Here is a 26,179-nt window from a genome sequence, read left to right as displayed (position 1 = left end):
GCCTAGGGGAGGATCTGGGACTTCACAGGTAGGCTAGATGAGATCACTGCGATGGAGGATGTGGTGGGAGCCATTCTCTATGGGACAGATGAAGGCAGTGATACATGTGGTGGTGTAGTGGATAACCCTACTCACCTACACATGAGCCTGAAAGCCTCACTCTCCCCAACAGAAATTCCTGTTTTCTGCCCATTCTCCAGTGTGTTTCACACCCAGATCTCAGTAGCTCATCTGAGAGAGGGGGAATCTCTCCTAAAATTACAACAGGTTGGACCCGCTCTGCAAGATGCCTTCTGCCTCACCCTGGGCACTCTAAAAAAGATGTTGAAATATGACCCAAACTTGTTTAACCAGAGCCTGCAAAATTAGCTCAGATTGCTTTAGCATCTTGAAGCTGCCCAGATGCTGCTTCCTCCTGCCTATGACGCTAAATTGAATACAGCTGCCACTTAAGCAGCCACCTCTACAGCAGGATGTTGTAAAACAGTGTCTTTTATAGCCCAGGCTTCAGAATAGGGTATCACACTATACCCATCTCCAAGTACAGAACTACACACTGGAGTGTAAGAACCTGCTGGTTTAAGCTGTTCTGAAGCTCTTCTGGCATAGCAGCTGGCACTTCAGCAATTCTCCATTTAAAAAAAAAAAACCATAAAACACTCTCTAGGAAAATAATTGCACATGGCCCCTTGTTTCTGAACTTCTTTAATCTTTCTGTGAGATAGAGCAACCATAATTAAATGCAATATTCTGGATGTCAAACTGAAATTCATGGCTTTGATAAATATTAGGCGATTAAGTTATTTATAAAATATATAATTTGAAAATCTGGCATTTCATTTTACATAACTATTATTTCTACTATGCAAGGGCTGCTCTCCACTTGGCTCAGCCTGCTAGAAAAGAAAATTAATAAGGATGTTCAGCTGAAAGTTTAAAACTCTTAAAAAATTCAAATGAACAGAGACAAAGTCTCCTTGGGAAGAAAGCAGTGTAAAAATACTCTTACAAGTGAAGTAACTTCATTATCCCCTTTGAAAATGACTTGCTTGCTTTGTGAACAACTCCCACTGCAAATCCTGGAAATCTTTCCGAGTCTTCTGAGAAAAAGGAACATTTTCTATATAGTGGTGCAGTTAAATAGCTCATACCAGAAGGTCCACCATGTTAGGCTTATTATTCCTCAGCGTCTTCACAGCATGGAATACGTCAACAGCCCTCTGATGTCGAAGCATTTCACAAACAATACTGATTGCACAAAATGTCCCACTGCGTCCACCTCCATTCCTACAATAAAAGTGATAAAATGGCTCAGTTAAAATTGACTCTATGTTACAAGTTCGTACAGCACCAGGGATGGCTACAGAAGGCATAAGTTCCAGTGGGGAGAAACCACAGAACATTCCTGTCCCCAACGGCTGCCAAAGTCTAGGCAGAACACGATTTTTAATTGGAATTAATGGGCTGAAAGATCTCAAAGCTATGATTCAGAATTCAGCAGGCTGAAAGCCTGGGGGGAATCGAACAGCTGAGTTTTGGACCACCCTTTAGCGAACGCTTGAGACAGCACAAAGAGGCTGCTAAAATAACAACAAGGTACTTTTAGATTCAGTTCAACAGCCCTTTGCACTGTAAACACACAAGGTTGCAATGAACATCAGGCCTGGAAATGTTCTAGAGAAAGTGGATCTTTGAGTTCTTTTATTCCAAATCCTGGTGCTCTCCTCCTGGATCAAAAGGCATTGCAGAGAAGCAGCAAAAGTGCCCAAAGTCTCATCTGTAGGAGCCCTTCCAGTGGCTCCACCTTTAGCATGGCACGAGGTGGTGCTGCCATATTCCCCTGGCTGATGCGCTCACTCCCTGGCATCAGGCAGAGGGGCCGGCTGCCTGGCAATGACTACTTTTAAAAGTGTATGTATTCCCCCTCCACCCACAGTATCAGAGGATGAGAACCCGAAGTGACTTGCTAACAAAGAAGCCAAGCACAAATGTTCATATGCATGATCAAATACAGTATTTAATAATACTTTATCCCCAGTTATTTTTAATCTTTGAGAATCTTTTTCTTTCTGGAAACCCTATTATTTCTACAGCTATTCTAATCAGAATCTTTAGGCTGTGCTTCACTGAAAATAATAAACCTTTATAATTACCAGAGTGCAGACTAGTTAGGTAGCAGGTCTTTCAAACCACATTTGCAAATGGTTGATTTTCAAAGGAAGATACAACGTCGCACATCTGTCACATCCAGGCTGTATGAAAAGAATGCTCTCTGCTGCCAAAACATTGCCTGATATTGTGGACTCTTTGAGAATTTTAATTAAAATAAAGCCATTTAAAAGGATGATATTAGAGCTTTTTCTTTCTGTACTGCCTGGAAGTGACGCATGTGTGATGTTGTACAACTATTTAATATCATCAGCCACCTCAGAGATAACAGTAATTTGCACTTCAAAAGGGTCTTTTCAGCTAAAGATCTCAAAACATTAATTAATCACACTGCACAATGCTCCTTTGATGAAAGTATTATTATCCCCATTCTACAGATGGGGAAACTGAAGAGCAATGACTTGTTCAAGGTCAGTGATAGTGGGAATTATTAATACACTCTTAGACTTTCCTCCATCGTTCTAACATTGGGTTTCAGCTTCTGAAAGTGCGTTAGTGTGTGTTTTTCCCATTAGCATGTCCCTTCTCCATCATGGCAGCATCTTTAAACAGATGTTTAGAGGAAGAGGGATAAAACTTCAAGCACTGAAGACTGAGTCTTAAAAAATCAGCTACTGCTGAGGGCAAACAGCGTGTACAAGTATTAAGCCATACCAAAGGAAGGATGGTGGCAGAGTGGATGAGAGCCTGCACCAGTGGAGCACAAAGGCCACAGAAGTACAAAAATATATACCATTATTAGAGAAAGGTAAGGCTTTTTGATCATCAGGATCATCGTAACTGGTCTATCACAGCACTTTTACTTCTGTGCTTTATGTCTGGAACTGGAATTATCCCTCCAATACTACTTATTTCTACAGTTCTTATCTGTAGAAATAAAAGGTACATTGTTCTGAAGGTACAATTTTGATTTTTCTCTGAATAAATATGCACCTTTTCCATTTGCAAAAGTCACTGGACATCTTTATATAAAGTAGACTTAAACATCATCTTTTCACAGGAGTCTACCAAGGTAGAGGGAAACTCATGAATCTACATAAAAATTATACAATTCTTCTTGTATTCAAAGCTTTTAAATGAGCAGTTGTATTATTTATCCAGTTCCAGATTAGATAGATACCTCTTCACCTCTTCACAAATCTTTTAAAACCTGGCACAAATTCTGTTAACAGTATTCCCTTATTTTCTCTCTTCTGTTTCCAGTACTTACAAGCAATGTACAACTGTGCGTCCCTCTCCCCCATTGTATTCTTCCTGCCACTTCTCCACTTGGCGGATAAGCTTCAAGAAGGAGCGTTTAGAAACTGGAGTGTCTCTGTACATGGGCCATCCCAGGAACTGGAACTGTTGCACCATCCGATAGCCATCTTGGGGCTGCAGAGATTCAGACAACAAGCAGGGAAAATAACAGCAATTTTGGTATATAATTTAGATATTTGTATCAGTGAGGAAAGTTGTTCAAGCAGATCACCGCTGACAACTGCTAATGTAATTTCAACTGCCCTTGAGGAGTTAATGACTTTTAATTTCCAATGGAGTTATTAGAACAGGAAGCTTTAAACTGAGTGCTGTACAAATAGACTTAGAATAGAGCAATGGTACAGCTGCAGGACCAAGCAAATAATTAATTAATATCATAGGAGGAAATTGGTAGCAAAGAGGGACCTGCAACACAACTTCAATTATATACCTTTTTTTTATATGTTTCAGCATTTTGAATAATGTTTGCATGCTTCTGTCTTTTTTTACAAGAAAGGTCAAAACCTTTCAACCTTTCAAGATATTTTGAAGCAGGAAACATTTAAAAAACCAAACGAAACCCTCATATGTTTCTGGCTTATAAAAAAACTAACTACATTTTATTTTATTGTGTGCTACTGCAGCAGTCAGAACCCCTCTGGTGAAATGTTACTGAACAGTTGCTTTATGGTGATTTAAAATAAAAAAGGAGCATAGAACAAGTGTTAGTAGTAGAAAATTAGTCTTTTGAAAAGGGCATAATAAACACACACATGAAAACTGTTTTTGTAGTCTAGGATTTGCCACTTCCACTTCTGTGCAAAGTGACGGCATTTTAGTGCCACTTTTAAAATGAGGAACACACAGAAATGTTGACATTACAATTTTTTCTCTAGAGTAAGAGGTAATAGAGAGTATGTAAGATTAACGAGATAAGGGAATAAACCAAAGTGGATGCAGCATTAGATATGTTCTTCAATGGGTTTTGTCTGCTTTATGTCAAAATTTGGGATCTACTGATTTCCTGATCAGTTTCTTTCAGCTGACAGCCCCTCTTCCCAAAGCACATCAGCCAGACCCAGTGCCTGCTAAAGCTCACATTAACACTGCTGGAGATTGTGTTTTATATCTTGCCACATTTGCTGAGAATGTAAGGCCCTCATAGTATTAAGGAAATATCTTGAAGCTTACAATCTGCTTCTCTGTTCAGATATTAGCTTGTTTTGGGGTGTGTTTTTGGGTCCTTTCACTGTCCTGATAGCTACCGGATCTCAGGGCAGTTCCCAACTTTTTTCATCAGAGAGTGCTGCTTATTCCTAGATGTGGGTCTTTGGTGATTGATACCAGTCCATTGCAAAGGCTCCCTTCCATCTGGATGGGAGGAGATGCCTGGTCTGTGTTAGAATCTTTTTTCCAGTGAGCTTGAAAGACATGCCTCGTTTGGTCTTCTGTCAACTTTATGGGAGCATAAAGGCTGGATATGAGAACGTACTTGTCCCTCTGAAGTGCTTACATATATTATAAAGTGTGATAAGTGGGACAGGATCTTCTCTAAAAGCCTGGGACTGGTATTGAAAAACATGCCTACTATTGGTGCACAGCTTTCTTCGCATGCCACAGAATACAAATATGCAAGATGGCTAATTTCAGACTGTTGAAAACAGCACTGATTTCGGCATTTCTTGGCTACCATACCATCTGAATACTGCATTTATTTCATTTGCATTTAGCACACTTGAGATATGCATTAAAATATTTTTTACTTTACACATAGAAGGCTTTTTTCTCTCATTGATTATGGTGTGACTCAGTATTGCACTGTTGCTTTCAAATAAATAAACTGAAAAATGAGAATGGTTTTATGTGAGTTTAACTTTCATTTTTTGTGATTTGAGTCGTCAACTCATCTACTGAGACAGAAATTTTGCAAATAACATCCTTACTCTGGCTGCATTATAAATTCGGAATATCCGGCTGATTATGTCTTCTTCTAAATCAGCTGATACAAACTCCACCTGAATAGGACCATGTCGGTGTACTCCATTTTCTGGCCAGTACTGAGGACACAGCTATAGAAGACCACAAACACAAAAGAACACAGTTAATCACTTTGAATTTCATGCTGCCTCAATATACTTTTCTAGATTTTATTTTGTGCTACATTTATTACTGAAATTCTCACACAATTTCTTTATAAAATACACAGGACACCATCTTCCACCAGTTTCGAGCACTCTACTTTTACTTGTGTGGAACAAGTTTAAACAAATGCCTTTTCACTTAATTGAACATTCTATTGCTTGCTGCTATACTCGCCATCCTCTGGTATTTGGAGTAACACATTTCTGACAGTCAACATCAATTCTGAAATATGTTATGACAAGACAGTGGGATGCTGTCAAATATGACCATATCTTGGAGACAGAGTAGAGCCTAAAGACCAAAAGCGTGGTATCTCCAACTGTCCTGAAAAGTTGGTAATAATTCAAGCTACATCAGAATGCGTGCTTTATACTATGAAGGGTGCATCAATTCTCAAAGCTCAGGACTTAACTTTCACATTTGTTTCACCTGTGACTGATGATATCGGCTAATATCAGGATTGCTTTAGATTTTCAACAACTGCTCAATTTCACCTTATGAATGCCACCTGAAAATAGTAATTATGCTTTCTTTAGTGCTCGGAAAACATTACTTCTAGGTATCTAAAGATCACAAAGTAATATTACCATTATCTTGCAGTTTTAGTGTCTAATAATATCACAATGGTTTAATCCAGGAATTATCATCTGTGTTAATACTTTAAAGATTAAATCAACACTCTGCAAGGAGGTTTTTGAAGCTAGACTCTGCTTGTCCGTTTTTTTCTATAAAAACCATAATGATTTTTTTCCAGGGATATTTAGAGCAGTTCAAGCATGTAGCTTTTGCAAGCATTCACCAAAATTAAGTATGAACTCATGAAATTTTGTTTGCTTGCAGAAGCATTGATGTCATATTTGGAACTTTATTTCATTCAGTAAAACAGCTGTGGTCTTCATTCTGCTGCACTGCTGTTGGTGATCCAGAGTTGAGCTGACAAATCACATTTACTCCAGATGTTGTTTTGCATTTCTTGTAACACTTAGTCCTCAACAAAGCTGTTTAGAGATGACTACATTTTAGGAAAACATAATCATTTACTTCATCAATTAAAAAGAGAACAGGGTCTGATTTGCAGGAGTTCACTTTAACAAGTTAAAAACAGAAATTTCAACTAGGAAAATAAATTTTCATTTATTTTAAACCCCTCACATGATTTGGTCTGCTGAGCAAATTACTTTCCAAATATTGTCTAAATCTTACACAAATTTTTATTATGAAATATGCTAGTGTACAGGCCAGCAAAATACAAGCCACACAAGTAATGCAAATGCCAGTGCTCAGATCATTTAACATGTGCACAATTTAATCCACGTCTTTCAAATATATAGGAATATTGTTCTAACAGATCTTTGAAAAATGCTTAAATGATAATAAGCAGAGCTGTTTGCTGGAGCTGTTTTAGGAAGCCAAGATTTTCAAGTTTTAAAGAAAACAAAAGCATTTAGGTGTGTGCATTTTGCATGCATGTGATGCTAGCGACTCTCTTTAAGTTAGAGTCACTGTGAAGGGTTGAATTTCATTTCCCAATAGAGCATAACAATCCACATCAATTGTAATATCTAACCATAACTTTAAACACTCCATATATACATAAATAATAATGATAACAGTAATTATTAATAAATCTGAATGTAATGCATGTTTTTAATAAGCTCTGCCCTCTCTCCACTTCTGTTTGCTCTAAGGGTTTTGAGATTTATTCCTAATGAAAAGATTGTTACTCACATTAGAGGGAAAATGTTTAACATACTGCAGAGGCAGGTGCATTAACTGCATATCCCAATAGCTTTTAAAAGCCTGTGAGGCTAACAAATGCTTGAAATAGCCATGCATTATTGTAAATTCAAAACACAGCCCACAAATTAAAAAAACTCTGTTCAGCAGTCCCTAACAGTCTGACTCCCTTGAGTCTTTCCTTATTCACTCAGAAAATAATCTTAAGGCTCATGAATAAAAGTTTTGTCTTTCATTTCTATTTTTCTCCCTGTAGACAGGTAAGGGCTTGGAATCAGAAATTCAGTCTTTAAACTAGTGTGTGGAATTTCTACAAATTCCTTTGAAAGACAAAACGGCAGATTAGTATGTTTTAACAACAAATTCCTCATGTTAAAAAGAAATAAGAGGTAACACTTTCTAAGCATGTGCAATACTCAACAAAGCTAAAAAGATTCTTGATCATATCAAGAATAAAAATGACATGAGGTCTGCTATAAAAAATAACAATTGCTCTTAACCAATAATTAGCAAATTAAGAACCCAGATTACCACCATGTTATTCCAGAAGATGGCTGGTGCAGGTTGTTGAAACCAAGGAAATTATATCTGTGTAAGAACTTGGAATTGCGCAGTTGCGAGCCAGGCTCTAGGATGCTTAGTGATTAATTCTAGTGATTAAATTGCCAAACCAGTAGATATGGTTTTCCAATTTTCTAAAGAACATGTATGGCATGCACAACTCTTTTGTAAGGCAATTACATTCCCCCATACATTTCGTTGCTCTGTTTTCTCTTCCAAAGGATGCTTAGTATCCAATCTTGTTTAGTTCCTATCTCCTTCCTAACAATGTCATTTTATGCCAAACATAACACAGATTTTCACACTGAGAACACCCATCCCCTCGTATGCAGACCAAAGTCCTTGACCTCGCAAAAGGAAGCATTTCTTTACAGAATGGGTTGTTAGGCGTTGGAATGGGCTGCCCAGGGCAGTGTTGGAGTCCCCATCCCTGGAGGTGTTTAAGAGTAGGGTCGACATAGCGCTGAGGGATATGGTGTAGTTGGGAACTGTCAATGTTAGGTTAATGGTTGGACTGGATGATCTTTAAGGTCTTTTCCAACCTAGATGATTCTGTGATTCTGTGACCTGTTTCAGGTAGGCTAACGAATAGCTGTTGGCTTCTGTTTATAACTTTTGGCTATTAGTGTGTTTCAGACTTGAGTCAGAATTCTACAATTATTGGTTTTGTTTTTTAGCAGCTCTTCACAAAGCAGTTCTCTTATCAGAATAAGTTATGGGTGTATGCGCACACTTATGTGTGCATTAACATTTTGGTGGAGAAGCTGCCAATGGTCTGATTTATTCCTCTTTCCCTATGTGTATCTACAAGCTACAAATCAATTTTTTAGTGTGTTAGTATTTAATGTTGTTTTATAAAACTAATTACATCCTAAAGCTGTTCTGAAATGCTGAGACACTTTTTGAATGGAGCAGTTTTCTGGACTTACTTGTGCAGGATCCACATCGTTCAGCATAACTATTGAAGTGCAGTGATAATCTAGGACCAGTCTCCAAAAATCTTTGACAGTATTTGGTAAGGGATGCTGCGTAACTATAAAAGCTGACGGTTGTTTGTAGCTCTGCAAAGAAATAACAAGATGGTGAGAAGAATGGTAAGAGATAAAAACCCATTTAGCAGAATGCCAGTCATAGCCCCAAAACTTCAGGACTGAAAGCGTTACTTCTATTTTCTATATAATTAATACATTGTTTTCAGCTCTTTCCTGAGATCTTACATGCTTCAAAGTTAATAAAGTGTATTTGGGCAGAATAACTTCTGCAGATGGTATATTTCTGAAATGTATTTTATGCCATAGGCACAGAGTAAAATCATCAGAGGTTTTTGCCTCCAATGCAACTCCTACAAAATTCTGAGCAACAGTTTTGCTTTGAGCTGTTAATGGACAGATTAATCTTGGCTGTCTGCACTTAGCTGTTAATTTGAATGATGCCCGTGAAAGGAAATATCTAGTTATTTTTCAGAAATATGGTTGAAATTCTGGTCTATCTGACAGCAGCAAGGATACCCAGGGGATAAATTTCAGTGCTCTTTGGTTTTTTTTTAGTACCAGAATATGTCGTTGACTGAGCTGTTTGGTGGAACTGTTCCACTGTGGATCTCATACTATCATTTTCACTGATGTCCTCTTGAGAGTTGAAGGCCAGTGTGGCCGTACTGGGGCAATTATTAGGAGGGGCTGCCATTGCCTTCATTAAGGAGGGCAAGGAAGCCTCTACATGCCTTGAACTGAAGTATATGTACCACAACAGAGATACAATCTGATCACCTATTTGCATCTTTCTGTCAGAGACAGTCACTGAAGAGACCACAGAAAATGAATCCAATGCGTTTTGGGGTACAGACAAGACTTCAGTTCTTTGGTTTGTTTTTTAGCAAACTGCAACCAGCAGGCATTGATGCTGCAGTTACATCAGTCAGATGCCTTCTATCCTACTGGTCCTGTCTTGCTGGAAGCTGCATGCAGATGAGAGATGCTCGAAGGCATCTCCATTACTCCCTCACTTAGAAGCCCCAGAAGTTTTTTAGGAAAACCCGTTCTCCAACTCATGCTGATACTGAATAATGGAAATTATGCTTGCTATCCCTTTTGCTTGAAGTGAGCTCTACAGGCTTGCATGAGGTGATCCAACTGCATCTCAACTGATGCAAGTGGAGAGGGCAAAACGCATCATCTTGCCTGCTGGAGACTGAGGGTTTAGAGAGAGGGACAAATGTCTGCTCTTGTCTGTCAGTGCGGGGATATTGCAGGAGCCTGGCTAGGGCGCTTCAGGTGGAAAGTAATCCAGATCACCTCCTCCCTCAGAGCCTTTTGCCCAGACACACTTTTAGATCCAGTGCATTGTTTCAACAGTGAAGAAGGGAAGCATTTTCAAAGCAAATATTGAGGTACTGCTCTTTCTGAGCAGTACTTAATTTACAGAACAAACCAGTACTGAACTCTCCAGGAAAAGAGACAATGTAATGGCAAGGTTGTAAATTGCAGATCAAGGGAGCTCTGTTCTAATATGAAATGTCATTGACCTACTGTGAGAACCTAGAGAAGACAGTTAAACTTTTGTTCTCAGTTTCTCTACATAGATAAACATAAAGATAACACACCTACTTTTTCACAGGAGTGTTTTGAACTTAGGCTTATTTTAGGAAAATGCTTTGAGAACTTGGAAGGAAAGAAGTGCAAAAACTGCTATAAACTGTTATTACTCTAGCTTCACTTTTCAAAAAGGCCATTTACAATGCGTTCATTCTTTGCTAACCTCTGTTTTCTTGCTGTTTATGTGTTTGACAACCGTAATTACTATAGCTCGAAATTGTCAAAGATAGGCTATAAATATCTATAGACTGTAAAGGCGGTTTAAGTGTCTTTTTACTGATATTCTATTAGCAGGATTAGAATTACCATAGATGCATTAGGAAAAAAAATACACACATGTATGAAGAGGAACTATTCATTCAAACAGAAATAAACGGAAAGACTGAAGTAATGGCTTGTGTACTATCTTGTGCTGACAGACAATTTTTTTTTGTTAATTACTGTTTAAATTAGAAACAAAGGGAACTGAAATATTGCTGCAAACATTATTATCCTATTTAACTGCCTTAGAGTCTTAATAGGTAATTCTTTTTTGCTAGGCCAGATGGTTAAAAATTCAAGCACTAGGGAGATATCCAGACACATTTAATTTATCAAAACTCCCTGACTCGCTCTCAGAGCATGGCTTTGGAACCTTGGTTGTGACATAACATATGTGGAATCCTAAATGTGCTTGAGAGTTTAAAGATTTTGTGCCACGTTTTTGGAAAAAAAGCTAGAAGGATTTCAGTCTTCTTATGCTGACTCCACTTTCTGGCATTGCCCAGTTTGGAGAGCTGCTTATTCCCTTTTTATTATTAATGATGTAGTGGAAACTTACATCCATCAGTGCAGCATTAATGTAGTTACTGCTCTCCCCATCTATTGTTATGAGGAAAGGCAGGCATCTGTCTGGAGGCAGAACATCCATACAGCGATTCTTTTCATGATTTCGTGGTAAAAGTGCTATGCTGCAGTCTTCTACACGCAGTGTTGGAGTCACCATATTTAAAGTCTTTCAAAAAGAGTAAACAGTACAAGAGAAAAATTAACACAGCAGTGAAACTATCCCAAAATATTTAAGAATAGATCAGCTCATCATTCAGTTTCAGTGGGAATCAATATGCAGAGAAATGAAAACACATCACAGTCAGCAGGGTTTGGAACCAAAAAATCCTGAAAGCATACAGATCTGAAAAATAACCTCAAAGACAGCTGCAGAGTAACCTGCCTTCTGAAGAAAAGACAGCGGAAGGAATTGACATACTTCCCTTGAGTAAAAAGAAGATTTTACTACTACCCCATTGCATTCTTTTATGATGTAGCATAATTCAACAGCAATTAGTGACATGTTATTTTCCCTTTTTTCCAGTCTTTCCCTCCCAGGTCTGGTCTAAAATTCTCATGGTTATATAGAAGCACTTAAGCAGAAGTCTTTAGTATAGCTGAAGTGTATAGCTTTTAGGTAATGCTAGCCACAACTTACCCTAAATTCCTCTTTGATCTGGCTGGAGTTAGTTTGAGGATCCAGTTTATTCATTTCATAGTAAACAGACCTAACTTGAGAAGCTGGAATAGATGTGTCCCCACAAAGACAGGCTTCCAGGATAGCATCATGGATGAATACGTACTGTTCCTGGTAAAGCAATTAAAATAATTACTGACATTGAGAGCATACGCTATTAGTATTTTGGTAAGTAAATGGTTGCCACTAATTCTCTCTGACTTTACCAGCACTGAAGCAAGACCAGAAGGAACAACAGCAGTTCATGAAACTCTATCCCACTCATTTAGAAATTAATATAGAAGGTTTGACTCAAACTAGTTACAAGTACAAACAGAAGTGCAGTAACACTCCATAATAAAACTCAGAATGTTTCTGGTTTCCTCATTCCTCTGCACAGTTCTGTAGGTGCTATTACATAAATGAGCCTCAATAAGATGTACTCCAGAATGAATCCTCACCTGAGAGGAAATACGCATGCTTTTCCTTTTTCTAAAAACCACTGTGAATCTTAAGTGCAGCATAACTGTGCACTTGTTTGGGCAGCAGTTCTTCAGGTTTGTGTGTGGCTTACTTTCTGCATATATGATTGAATAAACTACCTTTTGGATGCTGCCAACCACAAAAGGGCTCTAGTTTTATAGGCTAGAAGAGTATTTTTTCTTGCAAAGCATAAGGCAGTATTCCAGTAGATTAACAATACCTCGGTCTGCACCATGTTAACTCTCCGAGATCGAAGCTCTCTCACGCAATTGTATATGTCTACAACACCTTCTCTTTCTGCCATATCTAGCATGATGTCAATAACAATGAAGCATCCAGTTCTGCCAGCACCAGCACTAAAGTAAAAGAAGAGCACAGTTAATGTTCAGCAGCGTACTGGAAAATGTAAAGTGCAAGGGTTCATCTCGCAGGTACTTGATCAGTGGGATGATTACTGGAATTGAGCCTTGCATTCAGTCATTTGCAGGATTTCAGACTCACATTTTCCATTCTTGTTTATATTTTAGGTATTAAGTTACTGTAGGTAGAGTTCCAGTGGCTTCAGCAACCTATGTGGGGACTGCACAGAACAGGAGAAGCAAAAGTAGGTCCTGAGTTTAATGGACAACACAATGGAGGGATTTCTGTCCTACCTACCTGCAGTGAACAACCAGAGGGCCAGCGTTTGGTGGGCTCTTGGATTTGACCTGCCGCACAAATCCCAGTAGGCCTGTCGCATGGTATGGTACACCGTGGTCTGGCCAGCCAGTGAAGTGGAACTGCCGAATTTCTCGAATCTCATGAGCACCTCTCTGTTGAAAAGACAAGGGTTGAAAAAGAAAAACAAGCTGGAATGTGAAAGAAATTGGAGGAGAGACATCATAAGAATATAACTTCAAAAGCCTGAGCCTTGCTGAAAAGCATCCACCCCCTACCAATACAGTCTGTACAGACTGTTGGAGAGCTTTTTCATAGCAGGAGACAAAGTTCAAAGGTTACATATCAACTGGTTTCAAAGCCTTACAACAAAATTGAGTAATTTAGCACTAGATCTGTTAGAAACTTTTAGCAACAAGGTAGACACTCATCTCTATATTTAAGCACTAGGTTGCTTTGAAAACTGTGGCCTTAAGATGCATGCCATGATCACAGAACAGGTCAGCAGCAAGGCCATGAACATATAGCACAGATGACATTTTTTTTCCCCACTGCTCTCCACAGGAGTTTTGTTGCTGACTTCAGGGAACTACAGCTTCAGCATAATTTTCCTTATCATTTGTCTCCTTCACTGGTCTGAAAGAAAGAGCTGAATAGTAAGAAAACTTTTTGCACCTCCAATCATAGGGGCTGTGTTTGTAGCCCTCCACATGCTCACCCTTCAAGTGATTTGCCACAGTCTGCAAGGACATGGATATAGTAAGACAGGTATGAATGAGAAGCTGATCGTGTAAGTAATTTCCCATGTGACTTTCTGGAGCAGTCTGGATATTAGAGGTGTGTATGCTAAGTTTGATTTTCTTAGTGCTTGTATTTCCTCTTCCCCCTCTAAAAATGTAGCTGCCAGTATTTTATTCTCATTAGAAATCCACAGTCCAGAGGCCATCATACATATTTCATAAGCAAACAGCAAAATTATGACATATCATGTCTAGGCTGGACTAAATGTCAGTGATATTAATAACTGGTGGTTTACAGTTTTTCTTCTTAAAGATGTATTTCCTGTCTTGAGCTGGTTTGCATATAAAAGGTCTAATTCTTTCTGCATAATGAAGTAATATAAACTTCCTAATTTATTGCTAGTATGCAAGCTAAAGGAGTCTGGGATTTTCAATGGTTGAGAAATTTTGGCTGTGCCAGTGCTACATGACTGGAGTGGGCTTGGTGTATCATGGAGTCCTGACGCTCTGACAGCTCAAGGCTGGGGATCTGTGGAGAAATGGGCATCTGCTCAGAGGAATATTCACACTCATCTCCCTCAGAAACTGCGACACAAAAAGGCAGGCAAGGGAGAAGATGAAGAGCATATGCGACACTGGTGTAGACTGAGGAGATCACACCCTTGCAACAGAAGTGACCTTATATCCTAAAAACCAACTTTAAAACATATTGAAACCCAGGAATAGACAAAGTAATTTGCATTTTAAGACAGTCTAGCAAACACATTCAACTATAATTTGGTCTCTGTACCCTGGGGATTTTAGAGTGTATTAGTTAACACATTTTTTGCTACTGTAAGCAAGGCCTCCAACTCCGTAAATAGCTGTGTGTAGGTGGGGTATCCATGGCCCAAACACTTTTATATTGCTCATAACAACTGCCCACAATCCCCCAAGAAACAAAGATCCCATACAAAAAAGCAATGCCATGACTATACAAACTGAGGACTGAAATGAGTACCCCACACAAATTCTTCATGCTGTATGCAGCCTTGATTTTCAAGCAATTTATAAAAAGTAAACTGCCCCTCCAAAATAATGTGCCCAGCTGCTGCGCAGACCAGGATATGTCCTGTGTATCTTGTGCATTAGTTTTGAAAATGCTGTCTGTCATGCTGACTGTATTTTTGTCTATCGATAACACTCATCTACTTGGAAAAGGTTTTGCATATAGGGTACTTCTATAATGAGTTTGCTTATTATACCTACAAAAGAGTGATTTTCATGTCTGTAGCTTCCCTGCTAGTTTCTAAACCCAAAATAGCAACACAACTGCATGAATCATAAAAGCATATGCTCAGCTTGGAAAGACTGTATTTTTTATTTTTTCTTTCAGCTGAAACAAACACGAAATGGTGTACCTTGCTAACAAACCCTACGATGTTAAAAAATGCTACAAATACTTACGGTGTTGCTGTATGTTACTATCTGAGTAATTCATCTGAGTTAACTGTTGGGCTGCGAAGGAACTGCTCCAAAGGAACTGCTCATGCACACAACGTAAAGCATATCTAGGAAGTGGTCTTCAGAATCAGAGTGTAATTTTGGGTTTAATTTTCTTAGCGTTATCCCCCTACTCCTCAAAATTACTAAATAGGCATTTAAAAAATAAAAATAAGTGATCAATTTATGTCCAAACAAATCATCTTCTGAATTGTATTTTAGGAGCAGGTATGAGATGTTCATCCACAAATAGAAAAGATGGTCAGAAGGGACTTCTGGAGGTGCCCAACATCCCACTCAGAGGGGTCTACTGCCAACACTAGATCTGTCTAGTTGACCCCTGATGACCTCCCAAGAATGGAGATTCCACAACTTTTCTGGGTAACTTGCTCCAGTACTGCACTACCCTCTTCCTGAAGTTTTTCCAGTGCAAGCCTTCCATGCTGCAACTTCTTTGCCATTGCCCCTTGCCATCTCCCACTGCTGAGAAGAATGAGGAGAATTTGGTGCCCCTGATTTTCTAAACATCTTTGAAGTACTTGCAGGCTGCAATTAGATCTTTCTTATGCCTCCTCCTCATCTCTACCACACCAAACAAGTTCTCTTAAGCTCCCTTGCAACTCGTATGTCCCACATCCTTAATCATTTTGAATGTCAGATGATGTTGTCCCAGGATGTCACAGCCTGTACTAACACACAGGGTTAGTCCACCTGAAGTGCAGAAGTTTTGCATTTTTCCATGTTGAATTACTAAAGCTTCTGTTGGTCAAATCTTCAAGTCCTTTGGAACTGAGGCTCCAATGTTCAGTGTTTCAACACCATCTTTCATTTAGTATTATCTGCAGATTTGATTAGGGTGCACTCTGTCTCATTATGCAGATTGTTTTGGAGAGGCTGAAATGTATCAGCTCCGGTAGATCAGAAATATAAACTTGAGAGAATTATGGTGGGAGACATGTGCAGACTTGACCTTCCAGTACCATTGGAAGAGTTAAAAAATACGGAAAATAGGGTAAAAACAAATGTACTTTACTTAAACTACACTGACACTGCTTTTAGAGGCTTACTGAAAAACTACCAACTATTAAAAAGCAGTGTCTAAATGAAATCTTTTCAGATGGAGATTTTTTTAAAGAAATAAAATGTTTAGTGCCTTTTATCTCTATCTGTTCTAATGCACTTATTCAAGACAGTTTGGTTATGTTCAACTGTAAAATCCTCTAGGTCTTTTTTTTCCAGTCCCAGTTAAGAAGTGAAAAGCTAACATCAAAGCTTGGGCTTAAATTTGCAGAATAGAAATCAACCAGTGCTTCATCTACTTCAAAGTGTAGCCACCATTTCTCATCTGTTTATTAAAAATATCTAAATGCAAGGAAACAACAGGCTTGAATGAATTCGATGTTCAATATGTATAATGGTAAATATGATACAATATTTCAGTTCATTCAAACTGCATAATTCTATTATCATTACCCTCAGGTTGCTGTATTGATGCATATTTAAGTATTAGATTGAAGAATGAAACAGGAGAAAACCTAATTTCTTTGTTACTGTGGATGTATGTACAGAGACCCTGTTGGGTTGCCTTTTTGGCAGTTTCATCTATCTGGGTGCAGGATTCTTTGATGCTAAAGATTATGTTCTTCAAAACCATAATTGAATACTATTTCATCATTAGAGAGAATCAGTATATGACAGGTACTGCAACTAAATCAAAAAGAGTTCTCTAAGCTAATTAGTTGAAAATCTACTCATGGTGATACTGAGAGAGCATTACTCCAGTGCACCATTAGAAATATCAAGTCTTCCAAAGAGGCCCTTTGTTGTTCTGTAACTCAAATGAGTCGATACATACAATTAAAACACTTCTGTTCTTTAATGAAGTCTGAATAAAACCCCTGAATTGACACAAAATGCATGACACACTCCCTGCTTGTTCTCACTTTCAGTAAGTACCTTATTTGTTAATTGTATGTTGTCCATAAGCTGTCTGGGAGAGCTACAAGATCATCACACAAATTCATGACATTATTCTAATAAACAGTTATATAACACACTGATTGGAACTCTCCATATAAAGATGGATGCCACATGAAAAGTGAAGTTGTCTTGAGAAGAAAATTTGTTACAACTATGTCTCTGCAGACCAGGAACACACCGGCCCAACAGATAACAGTATTCTCCACCACGGACTTCTGAATAATGGTGCATGTAGCCTCTGGTACAGACAGAAAATGATTGTGGGGAACATAAAATGGGAAAACAGCACAAATGTGTTTTTCAATTGATTGCTGGGAGGGAGGCTTCGATTTCTCCTCGGCAAGGAACATCACTTTTTCTAACCGAGGCAGGGGTCAACAGTGATGGAAAGCACTGAAAAGTTGCTGCATTTAAAGAAAAACACAGTTTACCATAAGAGGGCGGTAGTCGTTTACCCAAAAAAAGCTACGAAACCGGGATGTCAGTCAAAAGATTTAACTTTCCCATACTGAATCTAAGTTACTTAGGTAGATATCATTGTATTTAAGAAAACTGAATTTGGAAACTTACCTTTTCAACTGCAAATGTTCGAATCACATATTCAGCCAGGAGCTCTGTTTCTATCAGGGTAACTTTAATGTCTTTATATATCTCTGTGTCATCTGGCCAGTATTTGCAGCATTTGACCTTTAAAAAATACAAAAGAAATTAAGATTCATTTATTTTAGAAGGTTCATGCCGAATCCATTCTGTATTCTGGGCAAAGATTTCTGTTTTAAAATGCAATCACGCACAAAACAGTCACATTTTCTGCACGTGGAAACGATTAATGTTTAAAGGATATTGCCTCTTTTTCAGACAGCTTTCAGACTTGCAGGTGAGATTTGTGTGGTGGTTAGTGAAGTAACGCAAATTTGTATGGAGCACAAGGGATAATTATACCCAGCACAACTCAGTTAACAGTAACTGTTTATTTCCTGTGCTTTCCAAGGCAGGGTGTGCCCAGAGGGACAACTACCACCAGAAGGTTTTTTATTCAACCTCTACTCGGTGATTTGTCTCAAAAATATCTTCCTACCTTCTAAAATGAAAATGTGCTTTTCAGACAGGAAGGATCTTCTCTCCTGTTAGAAAAGTATCTATTTTCTCAGATTAACTTTACAAAGGAACTGATGAGACCAAATGGCAAAACTCAACACTTGAAGTCAAGAGATGAGTTTTATGTCTGGGCTTTATCGCCATTTCACGAGATGACCCCAAACACTATGGGTGGGCTTCATGTCACTTAGCTGAAACTACGATGAGTAGGACAAATGTCTTCTAGAGGTGCCTTTATTTTTAACTATGAAAAGAGTCCAGACGACTGCCTTCACCTAGGTGTTTGGCTTCTTGATGGCTAGATAGGTGAGATGAATTCCCCTTTCCCCCATACTGATTTCAGTAGCCTTCTGGAGCTGTGCATTCTTGGCAAATTCATCCTGGGATATGGAGATGGAAAGAACGTGGGTTTTGTGAACTGTATTTCAGATTTTCTGAGCCCTGCTGTGGTCTAGATGGGACAGACTTCACAGTATTTAACGTATTGAAACGTGCAGTATTATTCTGCTATTTTTTAAAATGGATGGTTGTGGGGACTGTGTATGATGATGGAGATAGTTGACAGACTTAAGAATTTTCTCCTCCTTCCCATTTGTGTGGACAAGGCGGTGGGTGGGGAAGCTAACACATTACTTACGTATCTCTCTTTTATTCTGCTCTATCACAGTAATAGCTATGCTATCACCACTGGCCATCGTCCAGTAGTGCAGTACGTGCTAGGAGTAGCATCTGTTATACATCTGCTGCATGGAACCGTTTCTATCTTTCTCTCACTGAAGGGAAAATTTAAATTGGATCTTTTAATACATGTAAATCTACTGGTTTACTTAAATATACCCTTAAATGGGCTGGGTAAAAACTCAAGCACTTCAAATATTCAGTGGAAAACTGATAGAAAAATCGTAAAAAATTAAAATTGACAACTGGTAGAGTATTTCTCAAACCATTTCTATGCCAAAATATTTGGATTACTATTACGTCTAGTCTTGAGCAAAAGGTAAAACTGATGAACGTGTGTGTAAGCATACAGTGAAAACTGTAATGCATAATTCAAATGATTTATGTATACAAACTCCAGGTCCAGTTTATAAAATATTACACAGAGAGTCAAACCTTGTCCTGTCAGGCAGAAGAAAATACTTTTCTCAGAATTTGTTTCACGTGATGTAGCCAATAATCACGTACAACCCCTCTTTACTGTCTGGACAGAAGACAGGTCTTGCCACATCACAGTAGTAACATCAGCTGATAAAATAAGATGTTTGTCTGGGCAGGGTCAGTAGTTCTGACCCTTTTTCTGACTCTTTAGCAGGATGAAATGTAAATCTGAATAGAACTGAGTTGAAGGACTGGAAAAACACAGCCCCACATCAGGATCCTCTTCAGAGAAAAAGTAGCCTGGTAGAAAGCCCTGGCTCCCAGCCACAAAATTATACAAGCATCCTAACAGCTTATTTCTGCTTACACAGCTGATGGAAAGCTCCTAGAGCAGAGCTGAAGTTCAGGTAGCTATAAGCAGGTTTTTATTTATTTCTCTATGCTTGTCTTCAGACCTAGTAACCACATTAGTATAGGCTAAGAAAAATTCTTTATATTCTTCACATTTAATCTGGTATTAAGCATGGTTTCAGTATAACTGGCAAACACCAGGTTATACAGTTCCCTTCCATAGTGAGAGGCTTAGAGCTGGGACACTGAGCAGTCCTCACAGTGCTCAGCCCTCCTGTACCAGGGGCAAGGGTAGACTGCTTCCCCCTGCTCTGCTCACCAGCCAGCAAGCTGACAGGGTGTCAGTGTGGATGAGGAGGTTTTTACCAGCCAAGGGCCAAGCTGAGGGCCAATCCCAAGGTGCCTAAATGGCAGGATCTCTGGCAAAAGCGTATTCATCTCTAAAGCATATCTATCAGCTGTAAGCAATGAACAATCATTTCAAAAGCATTAAATGCTGCTGCAAGCGGTTTAGTAGTTGCTGCTGCTATGTATTGTTGCATCTACTTGATATTTATTCAGATCTTATCTTGTTTGCATGTATTTCAAAAAATCCTCTGATAGAAGCTAAGTGGAAAACACTGAATGCTCATTGTTTTGTCTGTGTTGTTAAAATGATCCAGAAAATTCACATCATTCAAATCCCTTAGGCCAGCAAACTGACCCTTTTATAGTCATTGCCAGAAACTCTCTGAAACAGGGTTTTCCTACCTATGGTGAAGATGATTTTTCGACTCTCCATGCAGAATAAGGCAATTCCCACTGCCTCTGGACTGGAGCAGCCCACTGACAACTCTATCTTTGGAGCTGATTCCCTTTTCCTGCCTGTTCGCTTATCCTTTCCATAGGTGGAACCTGAACCACACAAAGATGGCCAATGCACGTAGGAAGGGAGCAGCTGCAGCGGTGATCCTAGTCGCAGCACGACTGATCAGCATGTCTCTTTGTTGCTAACTTTAGCCTTGTTTCTTTCTGATGGGTGCCTGCTATCCTCAAAACAACTCTAGTTTAGTAGAATAAACAATCAGGGAAAAAAACCCCAACCCTGGCTGAATGAAATTGCTCAGCCTTGAAGGAAAACATGCCTGTTTCTAACTTAGTAAGTCTAGACAGTCTGGATTATGACTAAGAACTAGGGACATTTAGAAAGACCAGTTTAGAGGAGCACAGTCCCCACCTTCTTATGCCTCAACTGTTGGACTTGCTTCCACTTTTTTTAAACCTTATTTAAGATGATCCAGTGGAATAATTAGGGAAGCACTGGGGGATGTTGCACAGAAGTTACAGCCTTTCGTGCCTCATGCAGCTTGGGCCCGCAGGGGATTTCTTACTCTGCTGCACAGGGGATTTTGGGCACGGAGCAGATTGGAGCTGAGCAGAAGGATCCATGACAACACAATTTCCTGAAAATTCTCCCAAGTGGAATAGGGGCTGTAACAGCCGTGGGAACGGTGCCAGAGCCGCAGTCAGAGCCACAGACCAACACTAAATGATTCACTCACTGGGAGTGGAAAAAAAAAATCAACCCTTTTTTTTTTTTTTTTTTTTTTAAATTCAGGTTTTTTTCCTACTTTTGGCTATTGTTCTGCAATGCTGCTGCACGTGCTGAACTGTAGACATGGGAACTCTGTGGACTCCTGATGAGCCAAAAGTTAAGTAAACGCTTAAAGACCAGTCTCCCACCTCCTCCAGGAACTCTCAAATAAATGCAAAGGTGTCTTACAGACAGAAGTAGATTAAATAGTGTAGATCAAAATCACAGTTATAAATGTTTATTGGATCAGCGCCTTTATTTGTACAAGGAAAGACAATTGCAGCAAAATAGAATATGTTTTTTCTCATCAAATATCAGAAACACTGCTGGTAACATATGTTTGTTCATTTTTTCTTTTTAGCACAGCTTTAGCTACTGTAACTTGACGAATCTCTTTCCCTTTTTATAAACATTTGGTACATGTTTTACAAAAAAACCTACTAACAGAAGGTTTAGCTAAATAATTGATACATGAAACCAGAACTGAATATTAAACGCATTAGATTTTTTTTTCACACAGTTGCTACCAAAACAGTAAATATCGTCCACAAAGTAGAAAACATAATTTTGAAATCTCATCTGAGCAGAACTATAATTGAGAGTTTGTTCAGATACACCCCACATTTATATCCTAACAATGTGCCAAAAAATACAGATGTTCATCACAAGATGAGATAAAAGGGTGATTGCCAGAGGCATAATGAAAATGCTCTGTTTTAATCTATTCATCCCAAGGTACACTGTCCAATTGTTCCAAACATGTTTATTTTGCTAATAATTTTAGAAATTTGGAGAAGATGATTACCTACTTCCACTCCCTAGCTCCATCCCTCAGCAAAATAGTCTAATGTGAGAAACTAAGAATTAAAAATGAAGGTGGAAAGTTGTACAAACAATGTAGGCAGTGGATAGCTAATGAACACAAATTGTGACTTCCAAAGCTGTATATTTAGCCATTTGGCAATGTGACACATCTAGCTAAAGGCAGTATGAAAGCCAGGACAGTAATTCATTTACTTAGAGGTTTGGAATAGGAGGAATGTTACAGAATTAATATGTGAGCTGGCTGTGAAATATACTTTGTAGTTCATACAGAACAGTTTAAATAACACTGATTATTCAAAGTTTCCAATTTCCTTTGATTCTGAAATATTCTTAGCAAAAAGGTGATATAACTGGCTATGCACTGAATGGATTGTCATTAGTGAAGAGCAGTATTATATATTCTAATTTAAAATTAATCCTGAACTAAGTAATGATGATAAGTCAGACATAAATTTTGAAGTGAAACCTCTAGGATATAAAATGAAATAGCCAACCAAGCTCACTGGTGAAAATTTTTAACAGATTTTACAGATGTAGCTAGGATAACATCATATACTTTTATTTGGCTGACTTGAAGTAAAAGGACATCCAATAATTGAAAGTATTTTTATTTAAATACTTTTCAAACAAAAAATGTATTGTGATTTAAGAACATTTTATAAGTTATAAAACAACCTTTGACAGAAGATAAAACCTAGTCTTTCTTTTTTTCATTTTCTTTGTTTGCTTTTGAGCAAGTCAGTTAACTGATTTATATCTCATTTTACAGTTTTCTAAAAGAGGTGTGGAAGAGTATTGAGAAATACAACATTTAAGATACTGTTTGGCACCATCAGATGAATGGGTCTGTATAGAGGCAGAAGTCTTTATGCTGTTCACAGCTCCCAGAGGGAGAGAGAGGTCTCCATGAATTTTACTAGCTCAGTCTAACTTCTTCCAGTGATGACTCAGAGCTGATATAATTCTCCACCTTCTGCTGGCCTATGTTGCCCCAGCTGCACAATCCTAGCTTGCCTGGTGGATGCACTCTCATTCAACTTCTGCCCAGAATAGCTGGCTTTCTGGATGTGTCCAGTAGTAGCCATACACTAATGCTTTCCACCTGAGGGAATGAGTGAGATCCCTTTATTCTGGAGCCAGGCACACTGTTAGCATGCCATCAACCTGGTACCTTGGGTTACATGAAATTAAGCTTACAGGCCAAACCCATGGTGTGGCCTTCCTTTGGTCATAAAAAAAAAAATCAGTCTAGAAGAATTGCTTTAGGGTAATGGTAACCCAAGGTAAAGCTGTTGTAGTGTTCCTGCCTCCACTACTAATACCAACAGAAGAATATGTATTGCCTCTATTTCATTGCTTATGTTTAGGGAACTTTGTCTCCTACTCGTCATTAAAAAAGGCTGTAAATTACTGCACCTTAGTACAGCCCTGGAGGAAAAAAGGCTGAGCACAGAACACATGAGAAAGGTGGTCCTATGCCAAGATTAAGGGTGGTTACAGAATTAGCTGGAGCTCCTCGAAGCCTGTCTCAATGCCTTACACAACTGCGAAATCATGGGCATATTGCTCAGATCCTGTGCTCTGAGGACCTGATGTGCCTGCATCAAGCAGAACAGACTGTGCTCTGAATCACGCTTCCATTCCAAGATCAAAATCATGCCATTAGTTGAGCTACAGAGTACCACCAAGTTAGCGGATTGCCTTCTGGCTCTAAAACCTGATCATATGATGTTAGGTTAGAAAGCTCTACATGTTACTCTACTGGGTAAGGTAAAACTGTGTTGGTGCTTCTTCCTTCACAGGGAGACTGAGAGATTAATTTCACAAGACTGCTGAGGTGAGGAGACTTGCAGTGATGAAGCCATTTCGCTAGCCTTGACATTTCAAAGAACTCGAAGCCTTCTTTTGCTAACTGCACTTATACTTGCATACTACACCTCGGCAGCACTTCAGCAGCTAGCCCAACAAGGGAGTCTATGCATTCGTGTATCCTTAAACCTCTTTTATTTACTTCTCAAAGTGAATTATCTCAATTGGATTAGGGAGCATTAAGATACTAATCTCTGTTGATTCACATTCTTTGAAACACAGCTTTTACTGGAAATGAGAATGCATCAAAACACTGACAGCTGAAATGATGTCTGTTTTGAGTGGCATGGGACGCTGCTGAATGCTTGTAGGTTGATGTCCTGTTTGATGATGCTAACATTGCTAATCTGGGGACATCTTTATTAAATGATTGCAAAGAGTCCATCCTTCTCTTTTGTGAAGAACAACAGCCAATTTTTTTCCCTAAAGGCTCCTCCCCTGCTACTATGCATAATGGAGTAATGCCAATTTGTTATTTCTGGTTAGAAGTCTAGAAAGTTGAAATCTGTTTTGATGACTAGAAGGTTTCACTGACTTGAAAGATTAACAATAGTTTTAAATTATGATTGTTTTCTTTTACTCTCACTGATACTCTGTAAAAGTATAAGCTCTATCCAACAAGCACAACACTTCTGAGAGGTAAGATGGCAGTGAGAGGCTGTTTCAGTAGTGCTAAGGTGTGTGTGTGCAGGCATAGGTGCTATTTACCAGTCTATAGCTGACCTTCTTTCCCCTGTTTGTGTCACATCCATTCTACTGTAGTCAACCTTGCCTCCTTTCAAAAAAAGGGTCTTTTGTGTGCTTATTAATACTATTAGCACTGGCTGTTTTCTAATTCTGGATAATAATTGAGAAACTCTAATTACTGTAATTACTATGCTCCTGGGGTGAGGTTTTATATTTTATAATTATTCCTAGTGATTTTTTTTTGTAAATACTTTGTTATACTAAAAGCATGACAGACAATCATGAGTCCTTGCCATGCATTTATATATCAACCACCTCCACTGAATTTCATCAGTGCATTTCACCATTTATTAATCAGATATTACTAAATTTCTTCCGCCTCAAGCAAAAACAAGGAGTGGGAGAGAAAGTGACTACTGACAAATGACAAATGATGTGACATACCAAGTTTGATTCAGCCAACCAGTCCAACAAGATCAAAGATGGAGGTGGCAGCTAGATGACACAATAGAATATATTCTAGGTCTTCCCAACATAACTCTTTAAGGAGGAAAGAAATGTTTCAATGTGTGCAAATACTGAAATACTTCAAGAAGCAACCTGAGTCTTTGGCCACTACATAAAGACCTTGAGCCAGTTCCTGTTGCTTTCCACAGAAGGATCCAGCTCTGCCTTTTGGAGCCTGTACTCCAGAGCAGTCTCATGGAGTAAGCAAGACGTTCTCTTGTGTCTAGTTTCTGATTGTCCCTACACTGGTGGGATAAAAAGTTTTGTTTATTCTAGAATAATCCATCAGTCTCTCAGGTCTTAATGCTAAGTCTCTCAGGAAAAGATGTCTGAACTTACACTACTATCTTCAGTTTGGAGGCTCCAAACGAGGTAGGTAATCCCTCATCCTCTTGCTACCAGGCAGAAGGAGGGGACCTAAGAGATGGGGGAGGCTGGAAACAGGTCCCTGCTCAGGGAGGCAGGAAAATCCTCTCCCGACTTCCCTCACGCTCCATGGTGTCCCTTCACAATAGATTCGGGGCCCTGGAACTTTTGAGTGAAGAAGAGAAGAAGGAAGAAAGTGAGACAAACAAGGAGGAAGACCAAGGTCCACCAAGGCTGGGTCATTCTAGACCAGGTATTAAAACCAGTTCTAAAAAGAACCCCAGAAGAGTCATGGTAGTGGGTGACTCCATTCTGAGGGGTATCGAAGGCCCCATATGCAGACCGGACCCGCTTCATAGGGAAGTCTGCTGCCTCCCTGGGGCCCGTGTCAAGGACCTCAAGGCAAAACTCCCTGCTCTAGTGAGACCCAAGGACTACTACCCTCTCCTGGTTTTTCAGGTAGGAAGTGACGACATTACCAGGAGAAGTCCTAAAGCAATGAAGAGAGATATCAGGTCCTTGGGGAAAGTGATTAAGG

General features: G+C 39.0%; 1 protein-coding gene across 6 annotated transcripts in view; it reads right to left on the bottom strand.

Annotated features, from left to right (window-relative positions):
- The window catches only part of PTPRM (protein tyrosine phosphatase receptor type M), a 506,702-nt gene that overhangs the window by 4,032 nt on the left and 476,491 nt on the right, over positions 1 to 26,179 (bottom strand). For all 6 annotated transcript variants that reach the window (XM_074821657.1, XM_074821666.1, XM_074821694.1 and 3 more), the window contains 9 exons: positions 17,838 to 17,954; positions 13,066 to 13,220; positions 12,629 to 12,764; positions 11,908 to 12,057; positions 11,263 to 11,436; positions 8,778 to 8,909; positions 5,352 to 5,477; positions 3,380 to 3,543; positions 1,152 to 1,287 (listed from right to left, as the gene is read on the bottom strand). In XM_074821657.1, the coding sequence (XP_074677758.1) occupies positions 1,152 to 1,287; positions 3,380 to 3,543; positions 5,352 to 5,477; positions 8,778 to 8,909; positions 11,263 to 11,436; positions 11,908 to 12,057; positions 12,629 to 12,764; positions 13,066 to 13,220; positions 17,838 to 17,954 (1,290 nt within the window). The remainder of the gene's footprint in view (positions 1 to 1,151; positions 1,288 to 3,379; positions 3,544 to 5,351; positions 5,478 to 8,777; positions 8,910 to 11,262; positions 11,437 to 11,907; positions 12,058 to 12,628; positions 12,765 to 13,065; positions 13,221 to 17,837; positions 17,955 to 26,179) is intronic.

Source organism: Strix aluco, chromosome 1, assembly GCF_031877795.1.
Source record: "Strix aluco isolate bStrAlu1 chromosome 1, bStrAlu1.hap1, whole genome shotgun sequence".
In the NCBI taxonomy this organism is placed as follows: domain Eukaryota; kingdom Metazoa; phylum Chordata; class Aves; order Strigiformes; family Strigidae; genus Strix; species Strix aluco.
This window is presented reverse-complemented; position numbering and strand designations above follow the sequence as displayed.